Source organism: Onychomys torridus, chromosome 7, assembly GCF_903995425.1.
Source record: "Onychomys torridus chromosome 7, mOncTor1.1, whole genome shotgun sequence".
Taxonomy (NCBI): domain Eukaryota; kingdom Metazoa; phylum Chordata; class Mammalia; order Rodentia; family Cricetidae; genus Onychomys; species Onychomys torridus.
In genome coordinates this window covers 63010028-63028747 of record NC_050449.1, presented here as the reverse complement: position 1 = coordinate 63028747, position 18720 = coordinate 63010028, and the positions used below count along the sequence as shown (strand labels likewise).

At 47.3% G+C, this 18720-nt stretch overlaps 1 protein-coding gene across 1 annotated transcript in view; it reads right to left on the bottom strand.

Moving 5' to 3' along the window:
* Positions 1 to 17065, bottom strand: part of Anxa2 (annexin A2) — a 40764-nt gene extending 23699 nt beyond the window's left edge. Inside the window, exons 1-3 of the mRNA XM_036193075.1 lie at positions 16987 to 17065; positions 5720 to 5779; positions 1728 to 1827 (exon numbers count right to left, since the gene is read on the bottom strand). Of these exons, the coding sequence (XP_036048968.1) occupies positions 1728 to 1827; positions 5720 to 5767 (148 nt within the window). The 5' untranslated portion in view covers positions 5768 to 5779; positions 16987 to 17065. The remainder of the gene's footprint in view (positions 1 to 1727; positions 1828 to 5719; positions 5780 to 16986) is intronic.
* Between the last annotated feature and the right edge of the window lie 1655 nt (positions 17066 to 18720).

Sequence of the window (18720 nt, the reverse complement as noted above, 5' to 3'; positions counted from 1 at the left end):
CCTTGCTCCTAGCCTGCAAGAGCCCAGCTCCCCTGGTCTGTGTCAGGTGCAAGGTCACTAGGGAGCAGACAGCCATCCCTCAGCCCGGGTTTGTCTTTGAATAGTCAAGGTTTGCCCTGTTTCCTTTGATGTCTCCACAACGCCAGCTCCTGATAAAGCATCTGAGGTGAAGGTGTTCAGGAGTGTCTTAATCACTCCAGATTCCTCTCAGTTCATTACCTAAGTGGTGTTACTTATCTGAAATATCAGGGGCATGTTTTTAATGAACTCGTCCTGCCTGTCTTTGGAAAGGCCATGCATAACCATCGTGGAAAGTTTGGAAAACACAGAAACAAAATACACTGAAACCACAAGAAAAAATAATTAATAGCTTCATAAGTCACCAGTGCCTTGTTTTCCCCCCTTTTGAGTAAATAGTGTAGCTGTCATAATAACATACGGTATAGTATATTTTATTGCCATTTTCCTGAAGAACTGACAAGTTTAAGGTGAATGAATGTTAAAATGAGCATATTAAATTGTCAATATTGATAGATAAACATCAGCAAAATAGACTTAAAACAATACATGTTAAATCTTTTATTGTAAAGAGCATCCGACTTAAGAAAACTGTTATTTACCAAAACCACTTGGCAGGCACACACACACACACACACACACACACACACACACACACACACACCAGCAGAGTGGTTCCACTGCAGCACTGACTGAGCACTAAAGCTGGAGGTTGGATGGGTTAAAAGGAAGAAGAAACAGGTGCCTTCCCTAATGCTGGACCACAACTGGGATGCATATCCGATATCAATAGCATCAGACCACACACTGGCTTTCATGCCTGGAAATGGTCAATGACAAAGTGACGAATCTAATCCTAACAGCTGGGGGCTGTGACACGGGTCGGGGGATGGGCAGGACTATGTTCAAATCCAAGTCTGAACCAAGGCCAACAGACATGAAACTTGTTAACTAACCCTCTGTGGTGTCATATGTAAAATGGGAATGGCCCATGGCATCAGAAATTAATCTGAAAGTCAGCTAAGCAGGAGGCTCCAGAATGGCTCAATGCTTTATCTGCCCATGATAAGCACTTAATAAATATTGGTGAAGACGACCAAGATGATGGTGGTGGTGGTGATGTCAGCCACACTTGCCCACACAGGATGTGGGAGCCCATGCCTCAGCCCTCAGGGCTTTCTTCACTTGGCAACTATAGTGTTTTCCTGCTAACTCAGGGAGGGCCTGGGAGTATTTTTATTAACGTGAGCATTTCAGCTGTGGCTAGAGCTCATCTATGCATTCTTTACATTCCAGCAGGCTAAGAGCTTTCTCACGCAGGGACTAAAAGCACCCTTTGTGCTAAGCTTGTAGAAGAACATCTTTGTCTAACGAGTTAACTATTAACCTCTAGGGTGTTTCTGCAAAGGTATATGGAGAAATCACAAGAATCACATGACCTATGATGAGAGAGAAATTGTTTTAAGAAAGTGGATTATATGTAGTAGTAGTAGTAGTAGTAGTAGTGTGTGTGTGTGTGTGTGTGTGTGTGTGTGTGTGCGTGCGCGCGCGCGCGCGCGCGCGCACGCACGCACGCTTAAGACTAGGGGTGCCTAAAGAGGGCATCAGCTACTCTGGAGCTGGAATCACAGGTGGTTGTGACTCAGCTACAGCATGAGTTTGAGGCCACCCAGACAAGGAGGAGACAGACAGACAGACACACGGCCTACCTTTGGTCTTGACAGCTGTCTCGATGTTCAGAGCATCCCTCTCGGCATCGAAGTTGGTGTAGGGCTTGACTGACCCGTAGGCACTTGGGGGTGTGGAGTGCTGGGAGGAGAACACAAGCACACTCAAATAACACACTGCAAATCCTCTCAATGAAAGAACACCCGGGACACCAGACTCAGTACTCCCACGTCTCTCAAGAATTCTAACCACTCTCACGCCAAGTAAGTAGGTGCTAACAGGCTCCCACACCCCAGTTGTCTTTTTTATATACAGTTCATTTTGATGCTGGGAATGGAGCTGAACTGGTGGAGTACTTGTCTAGCATAGACTAAGCCCCAACTTTCATCCCCCAGCACCACAGACACTGGGCTCAGTAGCCCACACCTTCAGTCATCCTTGGCTCCGTTAGGAGTTTGAGGCCAGCTTCAGCTACATGAGACTAAATCAAAAAAAAAAAAAAAAAAAGGAAGACAGAGAAAAACTTGTTTCCAAAAGAGTTGGTCTTCAAAGGCTCCACTAGTTTAGACCATACTGGGTTTCTACTCTGCATTTCACTTGTAGTGAAAGCTTCAAAGCACAGGGCAAGAAGCGAGGGATCTGAGACCAGCATCTATTCAAGTTTCTGAAGAGAAAGAATCTGGTCTAGCAAGAATCTGAACTAAGTTACAACTGTGGAAATGTCAGAAAGATGAGTGTGCACTGCCAAGTGTTTCTACAGGCCTGTACTGCCCAGAGTGCAACTCATTCAACAGTGACTCGGAACTGGGCATGTGAGTCAGCTGGGAGAGTGCTTGCCCCCGAATGCAGGAAGCCCTGAGTTTGATCCCCAACAGAATATGAGTGGGGAAGGGTGATCCTATCACTGGGAACATGGAGGCAGGGGAATCAGAAGTTCAAAGTTATTCTTAGCTGCATGACAAGTGTCAGGCTAGCCTGGGATACATGAGGCCCTGATCCCAAAATAAAGGCAAATCAACAAATAAGCTAATGAGCAACACTGATCCCCACTCCTCTATGGGCTGTGCAGGGGAAGGGGCTTTCTCCAGGTCTGTGCTGGGACTGTCTTTGTGGCATCAAGGTGGGTGCGAGCCAACCCACATCCTCTTTACTGTGACAAGTTGCTGTTCCTCTCCCTCCTCTTCAGTGCCCTCCTCTGCCTTCTCTGGGATGCCCCTGCCTACTGCTCTGCCTGGCACATTTTCCTTATTGTCTTTTAAGCAGTCCTTCCTCTTTGGGTACCCGTTGGAGCCCACTACTTTCCTGAGCTGATGATGGGAATCTCTGGCCAACCCCCAAGACAGTGGCCTACTTCTCTATCCATTCTCTCTTCTATGCATTTAGCTTTCCTCCTCTTTTGAAACATTCCCGCTGGGACAGCCTGGCCCCAAATGAAGGGCAAACAATGGGTATGAGTGATGTGGCTTGGATTCGTGGGCGGTCCTGAACCATCTATCACCGATGCATCTCCTACGCAATGGCCCTGCACCCTGCAATGCCCCCATTTCACAGCCTCCCTGGTACATACAATAAGTGATACATGAGGATGACTGACCAACCTCGGGGCAGTTTCCATGAAGTGTCAGCTGACTGTGGTGATGTCAATGGTCTCCTCACCCACAGGTTTCCTGAGCCAGCCCAGCACCCACACCATTGGGTCACACTAGTGACCACTGTGTCACTAGTGAAGGGTCACAAGGAAGCAACTGAGATCCACACCCCCAAGCATCCCTCGGGAAAAACTAGAACTCTAAGCTCAGGGTCAGACATCTGTTCAATGGGGCCAAATGGGCTCATATTCATAATTCTGAAACACAAGTGTGTTGTCAAAGTTTGCCTTGCCTAATTTCACCACTTCCAGGCATGCTCAATCTTGTGGCCCAACATTATTACTATCTACAAAGTTCATGCTCAAAAAGGAGGTGACTGAGCTACAAAATAATGTCCCCTGGTGGGCGCCATCCAGACCAATCTCGGGGTGCATGTGGCCTTTGGCTTTGTCGGTTGGACACCAGTGGTTCAGGTAGGGGATGCTCTGGAGAGACTGATAAAGTGACATAGATACATGAAGGAAATCTCAAGCAAAGTGCTTTCTGGAAATGCTTTCTGTATTTGTTCTCAGTCGCTACAGAAATTGGGCAGGAATCTAAGGAAAATCCTGTTCTGCTTCTTAACAGGGCCACCAGTAACCTATTGACAAGGAAGGGTAGATAGCTGGCCGTGCATCCGCGTCACACCCGGCTCACTGGTCAGGTGATAGACTGTCATCATATCAGTGAGTGGGAGAAAGGTGGATGTGGCTCTGTGGTTGCTCTAGAGACACAGAGAAATGGATAATCGGACATCTATAAAATCCACTTGTCTGAAAATTAAGTTATTAGGTAAATGTGATTTTTCCTTCCCTTACAATAATGGGCAACACAGGCCATTTTCTGGTTTAGTCTCATCTCTCCTCATGTACTCCTAGGGTAGAGTAACTTCAAGAGCTGGCTGAATAGCTCTCTCATGAAACTTTTATTTTAAGGGTCTCAGGCTAGCCTCAAACTTGATTTATAGCCAAGGATGACTTGGAACTTTTTTTTTTTTTTTCCAAGACAGGGTTTCTCTGTGTAGCTTTGGTGCCTGTCCTGGAACTCCCTCTGTAGACCAGGCCTTGAACTCACAGAGATCCACCTGCCTCTGCCTCCTGAGTGCTGGGATTAAAGGCGTGAGCTGCCGCCACCGCCACTGCTGCCACCACCACCACCACCACCCCCATCACTGGTGACTTGGAACTTTTAACTCCTCCTGCCTCCATGTCCCAAGTGCTGAGATTACAGGTGTGCACACCTGGTTTCTGCAGTGGATGGAATCTATGGCTTCACACAAGCTAAGCTAGGCATGTACTCTGCCAATCTGGCCACAGCCAGAGTGACTTCTCGTGAAATTTGATACCAAGGACAATCTAATTATCAAAGGCATTAGATAAAATCTGTTGGAGAAACAAATTATATAACAGCAAGACTTGTCTAGGCTCTAACAGCAGGCCAAGTTCCAAGAGGAGGTAAGATTTAAATGAGAAAACAACAAAAAGGCTTTATTTAATATCCACACAGTCTGTGTGTGAGCAAGCCCACTCATTTGCACATTAAGAGAGCAGGTGCCACAGACAACAAAGAAGGGTTTGTGTACATGACCCAAGTTGTCACCTGTCTTTTGAGTGGCTCTTTAAAAGTCAAGTTTTAATTCTGAGCTTCCTAATGGACAAAAGAAAAACAAAACAAAAAAAACAGCAAAGCCCTATGATTAATTACACAACCATCCTTTTTAAAAAGATACATTCTGGTTTACTTTGTATAAAGCTTTCCCAGGTGCTAGATTAGAAACAGAAAAGTAGAGGCTCTGAGACCCCACCCTGAGGAAGCTCTGGAGAGGATGGCTGGCTGCTTTGCACTTTACTTTGGGGATGTGCTCACTGGTAGGTTATCCATTGTCCAGTGGATGCAGACTCATGCACACATGGGCAGCACTAACTGGATTCAGTGGGATAATAATAATAATAATAATAATAATAATAATAATAGCCATAAGCTATTGCCTACAAGAATATTCCAGACATTCTAAGAAGCCTAAAAGACACTGGAATTGTTTTTTGGCATGGCTGAAGCTTATGATAAATAAAACCTCAAGGCTTGACACTGAGAACTCACATGTCACCAGAGCAATAATTACCACTCATGTAGTGAGTCCAACAGAACACAGTTCCAGCCATTTCCTCCTCAATGAATGCTGTCCAAGTTTCATCCAATGCCAAAAAGGGTTTTAGCACCATGACATTTATTTCAAATGAAACTGCTAGGAACAGTTAAAGCAATAAGGAACTGGGGCACAGGGGAGACACCTAATAATGACTGAATTATGGCCCCATTTTCCTTGTGTATACAGGGAGATCAGAGCACAGTTCAACAGATGTCCAATTTGCAAAGTCACACAAAGTGAGAGATTAGATACTTACATCGCCCTCCAAGCTGAGCTTGCACAGGATTTCATGGACAGTAGACATTTTGAAAAACAACTGAAAAACAAACAAACAAACCACAAAGTCTTAATAAAGGAGACTTTCTTTCCCCTAAGCACAGCAACTCATCACACTAATGTCTTCTTGGACCACTGCATTGGAGGCTGTTAAAGCAAGTATTTTCTCAAGCAGGCAATTCTCAATCTTATCACTGAGAAAATTAAAGCTTAGAGAAGGGTGCCTTAGGTTGGGGATGAATTACTAAACTGGTCTATCTCTTGCTCTGGTTCAACAGGACCTGGTGGGTCTGGTCTGTGAATGCAAAACCTAAAAGCTTCCTGTGGCAAACACCACTTGCTCAAACAGAGAATGGGCTCTTCCATCAAAAGTGATAAATAAGCATATCAAAACTGCCATTGCTTGTGTGTCACTCTCAAGTGACTTCACATAGTAGGAAGGACATGAACTGGGATCAACAGTGGCTCCATGGAGTCCTGATCTCAAAGGGAAGTTTTTAATATTAGCCCCACAACCACTTCTTCCAGTGGTACTCAGAAGATGCTGAGGCTGCGTGACTCGAGTATAACATGCTTACCTCATGAGCATAAGGACCTTAGTTTGACCCCCACGACCTATATGAAAAAAGCTGGAGACTCATGGATCTCTGGGGCCAGCCAGTTCAACCTAATCAGCAAGACTCCAGTCAATGAGAGTTCTTGCCTCAGAAAACAAGGTGGGCACCACCAGAGGAGAAATGCCTCCTGATGGTGACCTCTGGCCTCCACACACAAGTGCACCCAAGCACACAGATACGCGTGCAGAGAAGTTATCAAACTGTTTATAAAATGCAGATAGACCAACTTTCTGATATGGAGACATCTCATGGAGGGCTGACCTTGCATTTAAGATTTCAAACAGTTGCAATGCCATCATATTCCATGGAATACATTTTATCAGTCATCGTTCAGGGCTACTGTACTGATGAATGGCCAACCTATTTGTGGATGAGTTGTTTGGAATTGATAGCCTCATAGCTCCCACCACCAAGAGTGAGACAACACAGGTCATGCCACATAATCACCCCAAAGAAAAACACAGCACACAGCCACCTCCCCAAAAGGTGGCCAACAGCATTTGCACCAGCAGTGCCCTTGGTACCTGCGGGAATTAAGCTCTCTGTTCTCTTCAAGGAGCTCGCTTTGCCTCAATGTTTTCATAAAACTGCTCTGAAGACAACATATGACACAGCCATTTGCCAACTATAGGAACATTCTGAACTAAGTGAATTCTAGGCTGTGGAAGGCAGGAGGACAGAGAGACAGAGAGTCACTTTTATTTGTGGTCAGGATGTACTTTTGCAAGATGCTCACCTCCGCCCCCTGAAGCCTTTTAAGCCAGACAAAAAGGAAAGCCATCAAAAGCATTGGCATCACCTCCAGTCCCTCAGCTCCTTCACTGCCTCTTCTCCCCTGTATGTCCCTCATGTGCCCATGTCATTCTTCATGGTAAAAAGTCTTGCTCTATCAGTACATTGTGGTGCATTCCCCCCCCACAAAATGGACTATTGTTTAGTGCTAAAAGTTCTCAATCCCAACAGAAGACACGGAGGAACTTTAAATTCACATTACTAAGAGCAGCTGAAACACTGCACATGGCTGTGTTACCCAGTTACAGGGCCATTCTAGAAGAGGAAGCTCTATTGAGGCAGTGAATGATGAATGGTTGCCAAGGTCGGGAAGATATAAAGGTGGTGCACAGTGTGTGTGTGTGTGTGTGTGTGTGTGTGTGTGTACCAGTTCATGTGCACACACACTTGTCAATGGCATGCATGTGGTGTGTGGGTGCCTACAGAGTCATGAAGAGGTTGTTGGATCCCCTGGAACTGGAGTCCAGGTGATTGTAAACCACTGACGTGGATGCTGGGAACCAAACTCAGGTCCTCAGTAAGAATGCCAAGAGCTCTTAACCTCTAAGCTCGAGAGTCTCCTCACCTGTTGCTATTATTATTATTATTATTATTATTATTATTATTATTATTATTGTTATGTATTTAGTTGTGTATGTGTGCACATGTGCATGCTGTGGCATACTCGTGGAGGTCAGGAGACAACTTGTGGGAGTTGGTTCTCTCTCTCTCCTTCCATCACGTGGGTCTCAAGCACTGAATCAGGTTGTCAGGCTTGGTGGCCAGTGCCTGCTACGACATCTCACTGACCCTTTGCTGTTGTTTAGTGTGACTACTAGGAAATTAGAGACTGCATATGCTCCTCACATTCTATATTACATAGACTAATTGGAAAATAGCACTCTACATACAGGTGCTGAGCTAAAAGAATTCCAGAAGGGCACAGTCCAATCTCAGCCCCAAAGCCTCTTCCACAGCCTATTCAGAAAAATTAACATCTTCCTTGGCAAGAGCATCCTCCATTCTACCTGGGCCCAACCTGCCAGAGGCTCCCATCAGATTCACAAGGCCAGAGAATTTCTAGAGCAGATAAGAGCAGTTATTGTCTACCTCTTGGGCTTCCAGACTAAGGAATTAAAATGCAAAGCTGTATGAAAGAAATGAAAACCACCAGCTGACCGCCCCAGTGGCACAGTTGTGCTCACTAACACAGTGTGGAGGCAACCCCATGTATAGTCAATGAGGCTCCTCCCGCAGCTCTGCCGTTCAGGCTACACAGCACAGCAAGATCTTACTGACTTGTTCTTCCAAGCTGTCTTCCCAGCTCTGAGTGCTGCTTTGCAGACAGCTGCCCACACGGAGCCCTCCCCCCAATACTGTGCAGATCAAAGACAATCGGATGTACCACTTTACACTCTCCATTCCTGCTAATTCTTCTCCCACAGCCTCGACACCTTGAGAGGACAAATAAGAGGGATTTTTCTGGAAGCCCCACAAATCTTGCTTTCTGTGCCAGCGTTTATAATCATCTGTTCTTTCATCAGGTTGGTCCTCCCTACTCCTACCAACTCAATCCCCCATCTGATCTCGTCAGACAGTTAGAAATCAAGGCCAGTGCCTTCCTCTAACTCCAAAGGAGTATAACCTTCCAAGATTAGTGTCAGGACCCAGCCCACCTCCCTCTATCCATTCCCCACAAAGGATTAGTACTTAAAGAGCTCCTTGACTAGGCTTTCTCTGTAACAAACTGGTTTACTTTCTCTCTGTTCTTCTCACCCCTCCCCTTTCCACCACTCTCCCCCCCCCCAAAAAAAAAACCAGGGTGTCATGGAGCAGGGGAGATGCTCGGTGGATGAAGTACTGGTCACACAGGTGTAAGGATCAGAGTTCAGATACTTAGCGCCCATCTAAAAGCCAAGTGGTATAATCCCAGTGCTCCAGTGGCAGAGACAGGAGATCTCTGAGTAAGATGCTCACTAGTCTAGCCAAATGGGAGAGCTCCTCCGTCTTCAGGAGATCCTGCCTCAGTAAATGAAAGTAGAACACAATCAAGGAAAACAGTGACATCAAACTTTCCATATGCGTGTGCAGCCATACCTGCACCCTCATGCATGCATTCACATATGCATGTGCATCTATACCTGCACCCTCATGCATGCACACCATACAACAGAGAGAACAAAAAGCCAGGATGTTACTATGTAGCCCAGGTGGGCTTCAAACTCACAATCTTCTTGCCAGGGATTACAGAGGTGTTTTGCCACACTTAGCTCTCACTATATTTTATGGCACTCTGCATTCCTCAAGTCACCACTACGTTGGCATCGTTCCGATAAGGTCAGAAAAATCCCCATTCCACACAGCTTTCCCCAGCCTTTCTGTGGGAATTCCTTCCTTCCTTCAGTATTGAGTGCCCTCCATTTGAAAAGCATTGGAATAGCACGTAGATTCATATGACTAAAAGCTGGAAGTATACTTTGTCTCATTTCCCCTACCAAGTCTCAGATCCGTATACAAATGAAAAATATATATTTCCATAAACTAGGTGACAAACAGACTCTGTGTGTGTGTGTGTGTGTGTGTGTGTGTGTGTGTGTGTATTCAAATGTACCTGTGTGCTCATAAGGATGTACCAGAAGGTCCATGCATCTGTGTGCAAGCAAAGAAGCCAGAAGAGGACACTGGTTTCCTCCTCTACCACTCTCCATCTTTTTCTTTTGAAGCAGGGTCTCTCTCCCTGCAGAAAGCCAGCAACCCAGAGATCCTCCTGCGCCCTTGCTACATTTGTGCTGAGATTTGAAGTCTGGTCTTACCACACAGCAAGCACTCTTTTCAACTTAGCCATCTCTCCAGCCCCCAAACATACACTTAAGAACAATTTTTAATATAAGTCACATTTATATCACAACCTTTCTGTACCAGAATGTCCAAAAATATCATAATCACCCCAAAGTCACAGAGACCAACAAGCAATATCTAAGTGCCCATATCCATAAATATTTCCTAGCTCATGCAAGTTTAATGGCAACCCTATTTTAGCTTAGAAATAAAATACGGCATTTGCTCCTCCACTTCATCTAATCCTCTGGCTGTGTGGTTTCTCTGAATAGGGCTGGTTATTTGGTAGAACAAACAATGAGCGTCGCCTCTCGCCATGATTGCTAAAACTTTAGTTTGACTAAAGAGAATGGGTCAGTGTGTTGTGACTCCTGGGGTCAGAAAAGCCTCTGCAGTGCTGGTGAGGTCTGCAGATCCTGGTAATGGTCAGGTCATTTATAGACTCAGAGTACATGCGCACTGAGACTATACTCAAGGGATGAAGTGTCCTCGGCCGCAGCTAACCAACTGTGATGGAGAATCTTTGCTGTCGACTTGAGTGGATTTAGATTTACCATGGAAACACACCTCTGGGTGTTTCTGTGAGGGGTTTCCTAGTTTAGGGTCATTAAAATGGGAAGGCCCATCTTAAATGTGAGTGGCCACAAGCTTCTGTGATAGACTGCATTTAAAAAAAGAAAAAAGACGGTATGCTGAGAACTAGCATTCATTTCTCTCTCTGCTTTCTGACTGTACGTGCCATGTGACCAGCTGCCTCCTCAAGCTCCTGTTTTCCTGCTATTATGGACTGTATGCACTTCCACTGTAAGCTGGGTGGTGATTGTAGTTAGCTATTTGTCATAGCAACCAGGAAAGTAGTCAATACACTGTATAAGAGACACTTAAGAGAATAGCCATGGTCCACAGCAGGACAGGGCTGTGACCCAGGACCTTTGAGTCTTCTGCCTTGCCCTTTAGACCCTACCCCAGTGGCTCTTCAATGGGGAGATTAGGTCAGAGAATTCAAGGAAGCAGAGTGGTTCAGTCTAGGGCCTGATGGCGAGGCAGGCCTCTATGTGTCAGTTGAGAGAGGTGAGTCACCAGCCAGAGGAACATGTCAGGGGTGGAGGGAGTAGAGGACAGGGCAGGATACATCCCCAGTGTACCTCAGGAAGACAAGGGGATAGGTCTGTTAGGAAGCCATGTCCATGTGGTGACCCCCAAATCCACGGACCTGAATGAGTGCTGCAAAGTTTGGCTACAGAAATGGTAGAAGGTGTGAAGAGCCACTGATGAGACCCAATACTCCTATTTACCTGTTCACCAAAACACAAGATTTAAAAAGCCAAGTGTGGAGGTGGAAGGATGAGAAGTTCAACCTTGGTTACATATTGAATTTAAGGCTAGCCTGGGCTACATGAGATCCTGGCTTAACAAAAAAAATTTAAAAACAAACAAACAAACAAACAAAGTTAGTCGACATGCCATGAAGAGGCTCCCCCCAGAACTAGCTCCTAACTCCACAATGTAAAACTCAGGATGCCTTAAGAGCAGAACCACCCTCTCCTTTTGGCACTCTGCTCCCCAGATTTGCATCTCTCCTCCTAGCGCCTCCACCTAGTCACCCAGCTGACCAACTAGTTTCAACCTGCACACCAGAAAGAACTATCAGGTGAGCCATCTGTTGATGAGAACACTCTGTGCCAGGGCCTTGGTTCCCAGGGCGGGCTGGAACCTGGCTGCACTGTGAAAGGCAACCATTCTCAGGCTGGTGTTTCTGGTTAGGAAACCAGCCCAGTCCAAGGAGACTCTAAAAGCCACATCCCTCCAGCCAATCTGAAGTAGCACCCCACACTGGTCCCAGCTCCTCCCGAAGTGAAGGGAACAGACTGGCTCCTGTGGCCTTGAACACAATAAAGAAGACTTGCTCTCCCTGCATAAGGCTCTCTCCAGAGACAAAGCATGGCAGTGATGGAATCTGCCAGTCACTTCTGTGTAACAGATGATGTTTTACAAATTCATGGTTTTGTCTTTAAAAAAAAAAAAAACACAAAAAAAGACAATAACTAGATCTTATTAAATTTATTGTTTTGTTTCCAAAAAAACGCAGTTACAGCAATGCCCCAAAAGTACAGATGAAGTTGTTTTTAACCTCTCTCTACAAGGAAAGTGAAACACAAATGTTTGCAAAAGAGTCTGAGAAAGGATCTCACAGGCAATGCTGTAAACAGCAAAAATACATTTTACTGAGTTAAAAAAGTGTTAGTTCCAGAAAGCCCAGATATTATTTTGCCCAAAAACCCCAAGGGCCTGTTGGGACAGGGCTGGTCTGTAGAGAATCCAACCAGGCAGTTTCAGAGACACACCCACTGGGAGAGTAGTTGAAGACACAGCATGTTGTTGGGTTACCCCAAAACAGATGCCTAGCAACCACGATGAATCAGTTGGGGGGTGGGGGGTGCAAGGACTCCAAAACAGGATTTTAAAGTGAAAATGGATTGGGGTGGGAATGTGGAAGGCTGGGTTTCCCCACCACAGCCCTTCCTGTAGTTCCTGGACACCACAGCATACAAACCACACTGGGATTTTAACCAAGAAAAAAAAAAAATGTGTGAGTGATAGGGAGGGAGTTCCCACTGTTCCCCACCCTCCTCCCCGCTAAATCATCTTTAGTTAACAGAACCTTCTTGAAGGCACATACTTTCCCCTTTGATTTTATGGTTCTGATTAATGCTTGAGTCACAGGGCCAAGTCAAGCCCCAGGGTTCCTGGAATTCTGCCCATGGCCTTGATCAGACTCAACCAGAGGCCCCTACAGCACTTGCTCTAGCCTGTCCCTCTGGCTGTCTGATCAGAATCAATATTTGTTTGCTAGCTACAGATACTGCCACTTCTTGCTTTGGGAGCCCCTCCTGATAGACCTGGAGTGGGAGGAAAGAGACCAACATGGAAGAATGATGTCATTTGGCATGAGACACGTTCAGGGTTGAGAAATGCAGCCTGGGTATCTATAATTCAATCTCAGTGTCTTATGGCCCACATAGTAGGCTTCCAACAGGGATCAGCAGCCAGAAAAAATGTTCAAGTACAAGACAATTCCCCACACTATGAACCTACTTCCCGGTGTAAGCTTGTTGTTTGTTCTCTGTCCCCCTCTTCCCCCTCTTCTTTGTCTTTAGACACGGCCTCTCATTTAACATAGGCTAGCCTCAGTCTCATGATATAGCCAAGGATGATCTCAAACTTCTGACCCTCTTGCCTCCCAGTTTAATGTGGTGCCAAGGATGGAATTGAAGACTTGTGCGTGTTAGGCAAGTACTCTACCCACTGAACCACACTATCAGTCCTTCAATACTGTCTTTGCACAGGTGCACAAATGCACACTTGCGCATGCCCTCTCCACATAAAGTCAGGCTAGACCACTAACTCTCCTCTCAGCATGCTCAGGACTATCTGCCCCTCTACCGGGAGCACTCCATCTTGATCAGTGGGCATCTAAGTGAGCCGTGAAGCTATAGAGAATCATTATAGATATCACCTTTCTCAAACACCCTCCATGCCCACACCTCCTGCCATTCTTTGTGCATTTGTGAAATACCAGAGTCTGGTATTCGGAGGATACTTTCCATACCGTCTAGCCCTGGGGCTTATGACTTACTCTTTTGTCCTGACTCAGAAGTCTGACGGTACCTGGAATATAGTAGATGGTTCAATGACAAGTCGGAATGGGTCACACACTGGGTCTTTAAAGTTTTAGGTCTACTTTGATCTTTTCCAACACAGTCTCCCTTTTCAATTTCCTTTCTTTACCTAAAACTGAATGTTTAAAATCCAGGCCCAGTTCCACCCATTCAGACCTGGGAGCTCCCAATCCCAGCCTCTAAACATCTTCAGACAGCCTGGCAGATCATGTTAGGCCAGTTTCTTCCCATTTGTGATAAGTAGCTGGTACCCAGCCCCATCTCCACATTATCTGGATGCTATGGTCCTAGCTCTGCCACAGGATAGCATGAGAACCACAGCATCCACAGGAACAAGCAGAGAGACAGACAGCAAAGAGGTAGCCAGAGGGAAGCAGGAGAACTACGTGGCCTCTGAGTTGTGTCTTCTGGGTGTGGCCAGAAGACAAAGAGCACATAGAAATGGCTCCATGTCATGGCCACTCCCTGTGGTTAGTGTGCCCACATCAAGTCTGGGATTTGAACTCAGACCACTTGGGTGCTGCCAACGGGGACCCTAAGAAGATCTGAGCTCAGACGTCTTAAAAAGCATCAATGTGCACCCTAATGGGAACATCTGGAGATCATGTCAGTGGAACCACCCAGAATCCCAAATCCCCTCCACAACACAGATGGAGACTGGTAACAAAAGGAAAAACACACCAGACTGTGGAAAGAATTTCTGTTAAGGACTGGAATTTCCTCTCTGGTGGCAGGCCCACAACTAGAGAAGGGCGTGGCTCATGGGATTATTCATAGGTGCAAAAAAAGAGAACAGCCAACTTGTACTCAAGTCTCACAGTTGATTTGGATGGACAGGTTAAATCCAGTTTGTTTAGACACTACTTTGGGATGAGCTCGGCTCCATGTCCAGGTCTGTGAAACAATGTCTGGGAAAGCCCAGCTGGGTTTTCGAGGACATATACTAGTTTAGGGAAACGTAAAGTGGAAAATAAAATTGCTATCTCGACAACGAATTCGCTGGTCTTTTCCCTTGTTTTCTCTCCCCAAAAGATTCAAAGTCTAAAAAGCAAGGACTGTGTGCCTGTGTTTGTGTGTGCAAGCGTACGGTGAACACACATGCATGTATACGTGTGTCCAGTCCACCGCTGTATCCTCCATACTGTAACTGTGATTGGGACACAGTGGGTCCCTAAAGCACAGTATGTAAGGCAAATGGATGTTTAAAGCAGCCCGTAGTGCCTGAGACTCCTTTTGTAACACACCCACTCTCCTCCCCTGCATGCTATACAAGCCAAGAGTCAGAGCCAAAGTTCCCATCAACCCTCACACACACATCAATCCAGGCCCAAAGGTGCCAGGAGAAACCACAGCCTTCAAAAATCAATAGCAATTTAGGAGAGTGCCTGCCTTGCCAGGAAAACTACTTAAATCAGAACTTAGCCAGGAAGCCAAGGACCAAGACTGCATGTCTAATGCTAATCAATAGGGTGCTTTAATAGCTCAAAGACACAGGATGTGAAACATTGAGGCACCCGTCCAAACCCAAGCTCTCAGTTAAAGCTTTAAGTGTTGCCTGGCTAGCTAGCAAAACTTCCTGAACCTCTACCACACCAAACAGGAAACCCTCAACAGAAAGATGCACCTAGGAGCCCACCCCCGCTGCAGCAGAGGCGATGCGCACTTCTGTAGAAACCCTTGGACTTAAGGGAAGCTGTGGACTCGGTGGAAGAGGACAGGGCTCTGCCCTGGTCTCATCTGCCATCTTCACATTCGTTCCCTGACTCAGACACACAGGCTTTGGCTGGGCGCAGCACACACTGAAATGCGAGGAAGTGGGTGTGGAGAGGACGCACAAGTCTCCAAAGCCAACGTACCACGTCAAGGGACACAAGCTGCCAGAAGGTGGAAGGGAGAAGAAATCGGAGAAGGGGCAAAGACACAAGTTTTCAATTAACACGATTTAATCAAAATGATCTTCAAATTAAGGGCGGGGAGTGGGGCTGCCCCTGCCATTAGGCAGCACTCAGATACAGTGCAAATTATTATTTTTTTCTTTTTTGGTGCTAGCTTGGATTGCAAACACCTTCTAGAGTGTTCTTGGGGGAGGGGAAGGGGAGTGGCTTCCCAGTCCAAGTTGCAGACCCACCTAATAATACCCCTGTGTGTTACAGACAGGTCCTTGGATTCCAAGAGTTTATGGTTGTTGTTAAGGGCTGGGACTGGATATGGCAAATTACTACACAAATGAATAACTCTTAGCAGTGTACCCTACTAGAGTACTCTACCAATGAGCTAGATCATCAGTTCTTGATTTTTTTCTGAGATGGGGGTCTCACTATGTGGCTCAGGCTGGATTCAAACTCAGGATCTTGCTGCCTCAATCGTCTGAGAGTTGAGATTACCGCTATGTCTCAAGTAACATTTTTTTTTTTTTTCATTTGTACGATGCTGTGTTTTCAGTGTGCTTTTCTTATCTATTTTTGAATGGACTTGTTTTAGGAAACCTTCAGTAACTCAGTGTGGGTAGTGCTAAGAGTTCGGAAACCACTTCTGGAACCGCAGCCCTCCGTGCCAGCACTGGAACCTACCGCCCAGGAGCCACACCCTTTTCTATAGAGACCCTGTCAACTGACTCAAGGTGGCATCGTGGTGCAGTCCAAGCAACTTTCCCTATAGAGCCACCGGGGACACTTTCTTCTGCACTCTGCTAGCGAGTGGCAAATTCCTCAGAAAGAATGAAGTCTGAGGTCGCCGCCCTACCAGGCAATCTAGAGTTTGCGACCAAGACTGAGCTGAGGTTGTTTTTTGGATAAAGGAGGACACTGGGTACTCAAGACGTAAAGTTCTGTTGCCTCCGGGGCCCTCCCCCTATACCCCGCTCCGACTTCACAAATACACGTTTGTCAGTTGCCAGGAAATTCACCTGAAATTGCAGGAGTTATGGTCCGGAGAGAAGGCCGTGCGGAAGGAGGAGGGGAAAAGTCCACAGACTTCTCACTGCTGGGCGGCAGGCTCCCCAGCGGCCACACCCAGTTCCCGGTTGGCACCTAGCACGTCTGGAATGCCGTGCCCCTCGACTCCCCGCCCCACACGGGGTCTCCTCGCTTCCCAGAGGACCCCGAGTGGGGAAGTACGGCCCCTCCACTTCTGCCCTGCACCCCCAGGCGTGGTTGGCAAAGAGACGTGTCACGACCCCACGCGGGACACTTTGCAACTCCTGCTGCAAAACCCGCAGATCTCCCAGTGGGGTAGGTCCTTCTCCGTGCCCCCCAGGGTCCCCGTCGCTGGAGCCTGCCCGATCCCGGTTCAACACCGCAACCCCGAGGCCATAGCGGGCGACCGGGCCGCGCCTCACTTACCTGGGCCGGGCGCCTAGCGCTGAGAGCCTCCCTACAAGCCGAGCCTAGCGGCCCGGCTGGGCTGGGTGGGGTTTTTATACCCGCCCATCCTCCCTGCGTAAAGCCGCCCCGCCTCCCCTCCCTCCCCTCTCCTCCCCTCCCCTCCCCTCCCCTCCCCTCCCAGGCCTGTTCCCACCCTGCTCCGGGTGACTCACCCTCCGTGGAACGCTGCCCAGGCCCGGCCCTGCACTACGTGACAGCCCCACCACCTCCCCAGGCCCATCAAACCTCCACTCCCCTTATCCCGCTGACTCCTAGGGTATGGGGCCCAGTGCTCAGCTTGGCCCTGGGTTATTAAGATTTCAGCAGACTGGCTGGCCCAATCCACTTCTTCTGCTTTTAGGCTTCTAGGTGTGGAGGTAATGGAGGGTAGAATTGTTTCAAGACACGTATATTTAGATTCCCCTGAGCTAGGCTGTTGGCACCCAGCTCTCCATGACCGGCTGCAAACATGTTAGTCTAACCTCTGGTCACCAGATGGAGGAGCATGGGGAGGGCGCTTCTCCTGAAACTGCTCTAAAGTTGGAAACCAAAGCCCCAGGGAGGCCTCCAAGCTGCCAGGGAGACCTCGGGGTGAGGCCAGGAGGCGCCTCCTTCCCCCAGTCAGCAGTACTTCAGTGCTCTCTCCATCCCAGGATCTCCTGCCGGTCTTTCCTAATTGTAGGTTACTGAGTTTTTGTTTTCCCTCATTCCCTTGACCAATTGCTCCTCTGGGTTTTATTGTTTCTTTTCAGCCTGCTTTTCTGGCGGAGACACAAAGACAAACTGTGTTTTTGTGTGACTGCCCACACTGCATCAGACCTCAGGCTAGCAGAAGAATCCAGAACACCTTTCACACTAAGTCTTTAAGCTCCCTCCTTGCACATGCTACCTCTCTCTCTTTTCTCCTGGTCCTAATGGTTCTTCTTCATATCTCCCATCTATTTGTGTGTGCCTGTGATTGACATGTATCAAATGTGGAAGCCAACCAGATGTCAGCCTCGAGGATGCTGTTCCTCAGGAGTGGGCCACCTTGTTATTTGAGACAAGGTCTGTCTTTGGTCTGGAGCTCACAAATTAGGCTGGACTGGCTGGCCAGTAAACCTTTTACCTGAATTGTGGACAGAACTCAGGTTCTTACCTTTGGGCCACAAGCTCTTTCCCAGCTGAGCTGACTTCCCAGCCCTGATCCCTACTGACTTCAACATCTGTTTATACTTCCCACTCAAGTCTCAGTTCACTCCTAGGAACCAGAGGAGGGCAACCAGGGGAAGAGATCCTCGGTACAGTGCTCACTGTCACATAGCCAGTTAGCTGTGTGAAGTTGGCCCCAGCTGGGATCTTAACACCCAGCTCAGGGTTGCCCAGCCCTGACACTAGGAGTTACACATAAGCCCCAGCAGAACCACAAGTAGAAAACAACCTTATCCCTTTTGATACAATGTCTGATTTACACTCACAGCTCTTCAAGATGGGCAGCTTGAAAGACAGAAACCGTTTATCTGTCTCCTGGGTGCAAACACCTTGGAATGTAAGAGTAGGTACACAGTGCCAGCAAGCGGTCCGCTGCCTCCCTGAGGTATTTCTCCTCCCAGTCCCACAGGCCACACACTCCTGCTTGTGTGTGAGAGGGTGGAGGTTCTCTCCCGGAAATGACACTTAACTGACATCATGGGAAACATATAAAAGCCACCAAATACCCAAAAGAATTTCTGG